Source organism: Trachurus japonicus, chromosome 5 (assembly GCF_045865225.1).
Source record: "Trachurus japonicus isolate A0001 chromosome 5, Traja_1.0".
NCBI lineage: Eukaryota > Metazoa > Chordata > Actinopteri > Carangiformes > Carangidae > Trachurus > Trachurus japonicus.
In genome coordinates, this window is record NC_140911.1 from 24,116,708 (window position 1) to 24,125,591 (window position 8,884).

The 8,884-nt window shown below is 43.0% G+C and overlaps 1 protein-coding gene across 2 annotated transcripts in view; it reads right to left on the reverse strand.

Annotated features, from left to right (window-relative positions):
- tasora (transcription activation suppressor a) overlaps window positions 1-7,897 on the reverse strand; it is a 35,282-nt gene extending 27,385 nt beyond the window's left edge. For both annotated transcript variants that reach the window (XM_085776875.1, XM_085776874.1), the window contains exons 1-3: window positions 7,437-7,897; window positions 1,533-1,678; window positions 818-910 (exon numbers count right to left, since the gene is read on the reverse strand). In XM_085776875.1, the coding sequence (XP_085633001.1) occupies window positions 818-910; window positions 1,533-1,678; window positions 7,437-7,737 (540 nt within the window). In that variant the 5' untranslated portion in view covers window positions 7,738-7,897. The remainder of the gene's footprint in view (window positions 1-817; window positions 911-1,532; window positions 1,679-7,436) is intronic.
- Between the last annotated feature and the right edge of the window lie 987 nt (window positions 7,898-8,884).

Here is an 8,884-nt window from a genome sequence, read left to right on the forward strand (position 1 = left end):
ATATTATATTGATTTGATTTACAATAATTTTCTATTTAGAATAATCATTTATGATGTTTTAAATAATGATTTAAATTATTTTATGTAGTATAAAAACTTCAGCACTACTACAGTTCTTTTTACGCTTGGAGTTCGGTGCTCCCTTTTTGGTTTTTCATTTGGCATTTTAACTTTCTTTCCACTGTGCTTGATTAGGCTAATAATAACACAATGGATAATCGTACGGTTTAAAAAGAGACAACAATGGCACAACAAGCTTCAAATAGTCGATCAATTAACACTAGATACAATTACTTATAAGTGAGTGAAGCTTTGGTTCGCTCGGTGATGTGTGGCAGAGTTAGAGTTATTAGATACCGTATCTAAATTTAGATCTACAATCTGCAAGTTTTACAGTTGCAGCTGAACCAATCCTATTCACTACTTTACTGTCTCCGCCTTGGATGTAACTGGAGAGATACTCTGTGGCTGAACTGTTGATATGTTTATAAACTAATTTGATAAAGCAATGATGATTAAAGCTTTCAAAACCAAGCAGATTGTATCTTTGCTTCATGAGACAGTGACACCACTGCATAGGCTTTTTGTCCATTATTTCTAGTGCCTGACTGCATGTGAGGGTAAGTATAACAAGAATATGACTCAATGATAAATATCAAATGATCAATAACATTTATTATTAAAAGTGTTGTTTAGTATTTTCCATAAGGACATTTTTTATTTCTAAGAAATAAGTATTTTTTCAAAATAGAACAAAACTTCATCAACAGCGATAAAAAAGGTGCTGTCATTGTGCTGATTTAAACCTCCACTTCACCTTGTCAGCGTCAGCCGATAGGAAACAATAGCTCTCCTCCAGCTCCTTGTCCGTCCTGCCGTCTGCCTTCATCTCCTTCCTCTTCTCCACAAACTGAAACACAGCACACACTCACAATCATCACACATGAGCTATGCTATACTGTATATAATAAAAGTACTTTTATCTGCATTTTCCACATTTCCTCAACTTCCTCAATAACAAAAAAAGATGCAGTGTTTTCAGACCTCAAATAATGCAAAGAAAACAAGTTGATATTCATTTTTAAACAGACCATTAATGTTTTAATTTAGGAAGAGTTCAGATTAATATAGATGGAAATTTAATCCTGCAGCAGCAGTGATTGTTTACTGATTTATGGATTATTTACTGATGCATATGTTATAGTTCTAAGATTTTCTATTAAAATAAAGCCGATAATGACATTTTTTGTGTTCTCTTTTTATTTGGAAACGTACCGAAATGTATCAAAAAACATGTTGGTACCGATACCGGTACCAAAATGTTGGTATCGTGACAACACTACTTCATATTGATCACAACCTCAATAACAGGCTTCCAGATACTTCAAATTAAACTCCACAACCTCTTGCTCAAATTGTGGAACTGCAGCTAAATGTAAACAGGTGAAACCATCAAAAGCTGAGTCCTGCTGTGCAGTGGCCTGTTGAGTGGAGTTACATTTCCTCCAGTCCTCCACCCGTGCTGCTCTCACCTCTTTCTCCAGCAGCTCGCTGTGGACGAGGCGCGGTTGACTGTAGACGAAGCAGCCGGCAGAGCCAGCGTCCATGTAGCTGGAGGTCAGAATGGTCATCATGTCTTCAAACTCCCTGGACTCAGTGGAGACATGCTGCAGGGGAGCTGGACGACACAGAGAGAGAAGAGATGCTTTGAGCTTGTAGGTTCAATGGAGAAACCCAAACATTACACCTCTATGTGGGAGATGGATCATGATTTCAAACTCACAGACATTAACCTGCTGCTACGGCAACCTGTCCTCTACTCTTTTTTGGTTTCAGCCCTCTGCCAACACTGATGTTTGGTGATAAAGGCTGGCTTACAGTCATCGTATCGCTTCGGCACAGGGGTGTTGGGACACAGTCAATCTCTTCCAAACCAAACTGGAAAAACCATGTTTTTACGGACCTGCCATGTGCATGGGGGCAATGTCGTGTTGGAACAGGAAAGCACCAAACACAAACCACTGACAGGAATCTAGAGCCACACCATTGTCTAAATGTCATGACTGTAACATTGAAGTTTCCCTTGGATGTTTCGAAAACAGGGAAAAACAAACAGCAGAGCAAAGTGAATTAACACACAATATACAATACACAATTATTTACATACTATTTTTTATTTTTTATTTAAATGAGCCAATTTAATGGGTTCCACCTAAAGGAAGTTCTGTGTCATAGTTAAATGCCCTGATACTTTCAACCCCCTTCAGGTGACCCTTTCACACACGCAGACAGAAGGTGTTGGCAGCTGGGGACACACCTCCTGTTCTAACGACACCAGCAAAGTCTTTTTGTGCCAAATGTGCCGGATTCTCAGGAGACTGAAGAACCTGTAGCAGCTGCCGCCCCCGAGCGCGGGGCCAGGCGGCCTAGCTGGAGCACATGAGAAAAGGTGCTGTTGACACACAACCACACCCACACATGACAGAAATTTAACAATAGATGACTCGTAGTCATAGTAAAAGTAGTGCGGGAAATATTTGTGTGTGACACTGAAGGCCTTGTTCAGTTTCAGGTTCAAGCTCAGGTGCACGTTTACAGTCATGTGGGAATAATTTATCTAATGTTAAATATGAAAGGACAAGAAAAGACGACAAAATAATAAAACTTAGAAAACTGCAAAGTTAAAGATTTCTATGTTCAAATTGAATAAGACAATAATTATCTACTAAGAATAATAAGTGTACAGTATGTACTCTTGTTTGTTTCAACTGATGAACAAATGTGCTCTCATCTTATTTTTCTGCATGTTATTACCATGATCTGCATCTAAATGTTGCTGTACAACTGTGTCTGTAAGTCATATCATGCAATGGCATCACTGCAGTATCATGATGCAATCACATTATCTGTTTCCACACAGAGCTGGAAGAAAAATAAGCTCTTGGAGTTGATGTCGTAGGAAGGTAAACTTGAGGTAAAATGTTTTATCCCACAGGATAAAGTGAGCTCACTTCAGCTTTAGAGTCTGAATTAAATCACAGCAGGTAGAGGAATGGAGTAAAAGCTGGTCAGGAATCTATTCATATCAAATATCATATGTGATCGTATCAAAAGCAACGTAACTCCCTACAGAGATCTGCCAGTCTAACTTTGCCTTGATAAGCTTTTAGTTTAAACACACTGGAACAGTTCATACTCCAACATCTTCATTGTTAGAGCACCCAATAAATTTGGGATTTACAAATTGGCTGTGAGAAAAAAGACAATGCTGACATGATGATCTACATGCTGAGATTAGAGAATGGATAAATAGCATTTTTAAAGGGCAGTTATATAGTTTTGTTTATTATGAAATCCCTTCTCTATCTGTGACAAATAAATCCATCTCAGTCCACGTAGACTTGTTTCATTCTCCACATCGTAACTCAGTCAGTACAAAGATGAAAGATTTGTTGACTGTGGGGAAGTGAAACACATTTGCACTGACACAGCTGAGCCCATTTGAATCACATTTGACTCGATATCTAATTTTAGAATCAAGTAAAATTGGAGAACAAGTCGGATTGTGTCATTAAGGCTTACCTGTGCAGGGTCAGAGGGCTCGGGCGTCACAATGCCAACATATAGAGACGAACAACCTCACACACTCACATTAACACCTACAGCCAATTGAGAGTCAGCAGATAACCTTGTGAGCAGAGGAAGACTCCACATCAAAACACAGGATACTTCATGTACTAAATGCACTCAGTGAGTGTAGGACATGTGGCAGAGAAAGAGGAGGCAGGGTCATGAATTGAAGAAAAAGAATTGAGGCAAAAATATGGAGAACACAAGAGAAGAAATGGCTCTTAGGACGATGCCGGTGACACACTCAGGTGTCTTGTTTTGATCAACCAACACACAAAGACACAAAAATAACCAATGAATTCACAATTAAAAAATATTGTGTTTGGATTTTCCACCAGGTTTGCTGAAAAAACACAAACAATTAATTAATTCTCAAACTAGTTAGTTATTTTTCTTCTCTCAGTCAACTTACTGATTCACCAGCTAATCATAGCAGTGCTCAAATGGATGCTGATGTCATGGAGCGCCACTCATGCATCACACTCAGTTTCCCCCCACAATTAACTAATAAGCAGTGTTGTGGCCCCAGTGGACCGCTGCAGTCTGGGGTTAGGTCAGGCTAGCGACTAGCTGGGCTAATGGACACGTCTGGGCCTTGGGACAAGGTGGAGGAAAAACACAACATCCGGCCACACTGGGACACATTTACACTCACTGAGCAGTTTATTGGAAAACCATACTAACAATGAGTAGGTCCTCCTTTTGCTCTCAAAACAAACACTCCTTTGAAACTCTGTTCCATGTGGACAGGACTGCATCACGTCGTTTCTGCTGATAATATACCAAAAGTCTCTACTGGATTCAGACCTAGAGGCCGGGACGGGGAGGACACTTCAGGACACTGAACTTACTATCATTATCATCAAACCATTAAGCGTTAACCTGCTGGAAGTAGCCACCAGAGGATGATAAAGTGTGGAGGTTGAAGTCATGAGGATCAGCGACAACACTCAAATAGGCTGATTCAACCACAACTCACTGGTAATAAGAGGGACAAAGTGAACAACCTCCACCAGCCTGGACTGTGGACACAAGGGTGGTTGTGATTCAGAGATTCATGCTGAAAAGAAATCCAGATCCATGGGAGTGCCCCCGCGGCCCACCTTGTAGAGCATACAGCACTTGGGCTCAGTCCTTACTGCAGTGGTCATGGGTTCGCAAAAGAGATCAAGCATAAAAAGCCTATAGCCGATTAATCGACCGATAACCCACATCATGAACCAACAGTCCAGACAGCTCAATCAGAGTCAGCTTCCATGATAAAGTGAGTGATAATGAGATGTGTGAATGGTTAGATTCCTGCGCTGTATGAATGTGTGTGTGAAAGGGTGAATGTGACCTACAGTGTAAAGCGCTTTGAGTGGTCCAAGAGACTAGAAAAGCGCTATATAAGTGCAAGTCTATTTACCATTTACCATTTATAAATAGTCTCTGGTACACAGTGGTGTTTCTCTCTGTGGTACAAGAAGATGACTGTGAGGGATGTGCAACCACTGGAGCCAAAACTTCTGCCACCAATAGCAGTTTAAAAAAAAATTCTTATTGGTGCTTTGGCTGATTAATCGGTCGGCCTCTATTTCAAACTGAATTGAATTGGGGCGGTGCGTGGCGCAGTGGGTAGAGCGGCCGCCCCATGTAGAGGCTACAGTCCTCGCCGCAGGCGTCCCCGGTTCGAATCCCGCGTCGGGCAGACCTTTCCTGCGTGTCATTCCCCCTCTCTCTGCCTCCCCATTTCCTGTCTATCTCTACTGTCATCACTATCAAATAAAGGCAAAAAGCCGAAAAATATACTTTAAAAAAAAAAAAAAAAAAACTGAATTGAATTAAGGGGGGAAAAAAGGCAACTGGACTTGTACTTGTGAAGGAAGACGTTTCACCTCTTACCCAAGGAGCATCAGTTCACAACTCATCATGTTGACCATTGTTAAGTCATGCGGGACCCTGGGGAACGACAGTCGTAAAGAGTCATGTGAGGTTGAGTTGTTTACTCGCCTGGGTATAGATGAAGGAGCAGCACTATAAATGGGAGATAAGGGGTGTCGCAGACCCCCCCCCCAGTTGGGTTTTCCACTTTTACATAGATGGCTTCGGTTCTTTCAAATCATCTGTCCTTTAGGTGTGAATACACAGCTGAGACTGGACCTGAGAAGTTAGTCCTTCGGTGTTGGGCCATACGTTTGCTTAAAGGTTGTTTTGTTTCGCCAATGTATAAGTCCCTGCATTCCTCGCTGCACTGGACAGCATGTATCAGGTTACTTTTATGAGTGTGTGCTACACTGTCTTTTGGGTGTACCAGTTTTTGCCTGAGAGTGTTACTGGGTTTTAAATATCCTCCTGAGTTTCTCTGATACCCTGGACACATATGGGATGGCTATATTTTTGCATTTCATTTCCTCAGCACCCTCAGTGTTGGTAGGTATTCTTTCTGAAGCATGTTGCCGTTTTATCAAAAGTCCAACTCAGATAGCCACAAGTTTTCAGAGCTCCGCTTAAATGTGTATGTTCTTTCACTTAGGCCCGAGTGGAGGTCGTACTCGGTACATTATCGGTTTGTGCTCCAATGGATGGTGTGAGTCAAATAGAAAGTATTGGTCTGTGTGTGTGGGTTTCCTATTGACCCCAATGTGGAGGCTCCTGTCCTCACCAAAGTGTACGTCATAATCCAAAAAAGGTAAGTGGTTATAAGATAACCACTTACTTCTTCTCTAGTGAACTGTAGCTCTTCTCTAGTGAACTGTAGCTCATTCATCACCTCCAGGTTCAACAAGTTGTCCACCATGCTGAGGTGCTTTTCCACTCACCTCCGTCCTACAGGTGCGGTTATGTGAGTAACTGAATCTTTGTAGTTATCAGCTTGATCCAGTCTGGTGCATCCCCCTCTGAGCCCTCTTCATTCATATCTCTGCCGACAAACACTCAGACCAGCCTGTTTGACACTAACAATCATACTAGAGTCGTGTCAGACATTGATATTTGGTGTGAACATTAACTAAAGCACCTGACCTGTATTTGCATCACATGATTGGCACGATAACTGCGTGAGTGGGCAGGTCTACTAGTGCTCACAATAAAGCACCTGTGGAGTCACATCTAAACTTTAACCCCCGAGCTGGCAGGAAGTCAAAGAGCTGCTCAACATCGATGTCCTCGTGTAATTCAGGTTTTCAGACCCAAATCTGAGCAGCGCAGTGTCCGCCCACACCTGCAGGGCTCACTACAGTGTAAACAAACACATGTTAACGTTAGCTAGCGCCTGCTAACATCAACGCGAAGCTGTAACTTTGGTTTAAATAAACAAACCAATAATAAACCCACTGAGATTCATCATAAGGCATGCCCACGTTGTTATTATCACAGATTAAATGGAAAGAGGCGTTAAGGCGCTCGACAATTTGCATACATCCAAATAAAGCCACCCCGCCAACTGCTAACTAACTAGCACCCGAAAACACCGAAGCTACTACTTGTAGCCTACGTTAACGTTACACTGGTTCTTATTCCGTTCATAATGATGTCTATATGTGACAGCGGGGTTGATTGTGAGCCGTGTACACCAGAAAACACGGGTTATGTGTAACTATGTGAGTAACTTTACCCGGCGGGCAGCATCCAGGTGACAGGTGACCGTTAGTAACGCTAGAACAACTGTAACGTCAACGTTAAGCCGTCAGTAACGTCAGAACAGCTGTAACGGTAAATGATGCTCTACAACTGTTGGAGAAACGGAGGTGTTCTTTCTGTGTTGTTGTTTTGTTTCTTGTTTTGTTTTTTACCGAAGTGCAGACAGGTTGAGGAGATCCACCCACCTCTCTTCTCCTTGGTCTTCCTCGGGATGTGGAACTTCTTCGGCTCCATGGGCATATGCCTCTGATGGAAGAGTTGAGTCGCCGAGTTCCTCCTCTCCATCCTCCCCCCGGCAGCGCCCACCCGCTCCAGCCCGGCCAGAGCCTCGCTCGGCGGCTGGAGGATCTCCACCACCTCGCCATCTTGCAGGCTAACGTTAGCTCCGAGCTCCGCGGCTCCAGCAGCAGCAGCAGCAGCAGCAGCAGCAGCAGAAGACACCCTCCTCGGACGGGCTGACACCCTCCGAGCCAGGATGTCGTCCATAGTCGGATTCCGCAGCGGACCCGCGCCCCTCGCCCTCACCGTCGCACCGTCTCTGTGATCGAGCCCCGGGAAGACGCCGCTGTTACCTCCGGACGATGCCGCAGCAGCGCAGGAACTCCGACCGACACACAACCCGCGCCATGTTTCCTGAGAGCAGGTCTTCTTCGCTGAGGCTTCATCACGGCCGCTGGTGAACTGGACACTGCTTTACTGCCATCTCCTGGATATTCACATTAACTACAATATCAACTCTAAATGGAAACGAGTTTTCCTAAAATAATAAACAACTAGCCTAGGTCAATTCAGATTAAATAAAATTACAGAAAAGCTTTATTTCTCTAAGGGTCCTATGTTTCCCGCTTTTCCCCAAAAGGGTCCTGTTTCCCCGCTGTGTCCGGACCATAGGTCCGGACTGGGGAACATAAGACCCTTTTTTAGAAAAAGGGTCCTTCCCTTCTTTTTACAGTCTATGGTCCTTCCCCGCTTTTCCCCAAAAGGTGAAGGGGAGCTGTGAGTGACTTGGCATATTTTTGCCTATTATTGAGAGAGAAGTTGAGTTGTGACTTTGAGTGAGAAGTGTAATTGTCCCATTGGTTGGGTTTAGGCAATGAAGAAAGGAGTTGGTTAAGTTTAGTAAAAAGACCAGGTAGAGGCCACAGGCCAGATAGATAGAGCGTCCAGATAAGTAGAGAGAGCCCATCTACCAGCAACAGCGGGGAACATAGGACCCTTTTTCAAAAAGAGGGTCCTATAGGCTATTCCCCGATCAGGGAACATAGGACCCGGGGAACAGGTACGCTCTCATGTGGGACATAGCTAATAGGCTGAGGGGACAATTCATATATTACCAGCCAATCACAAAAAACGATTTTGAATTGTTGCCATAACACCTCTGGTCAGAAAACAATCAATTTGATCATTGGATTGTAATATGTATGTAAATATTTTGTAAAATGATTTGGCAATAACACATCTAGTTCTTGATGAAACTTTGAAGGAGACTCAGGAGGGAAATTCAAGAGCAGTGACATGTGTGGAATTTCATTTTTGCCAGAAACACAGGCTTGATGTTGTGTTTTAATATTGTTTTCCCCTCAGTCCCCTGAAGCCATTGATTTCCATTAATTTACAGATGTTAAAAAATGGT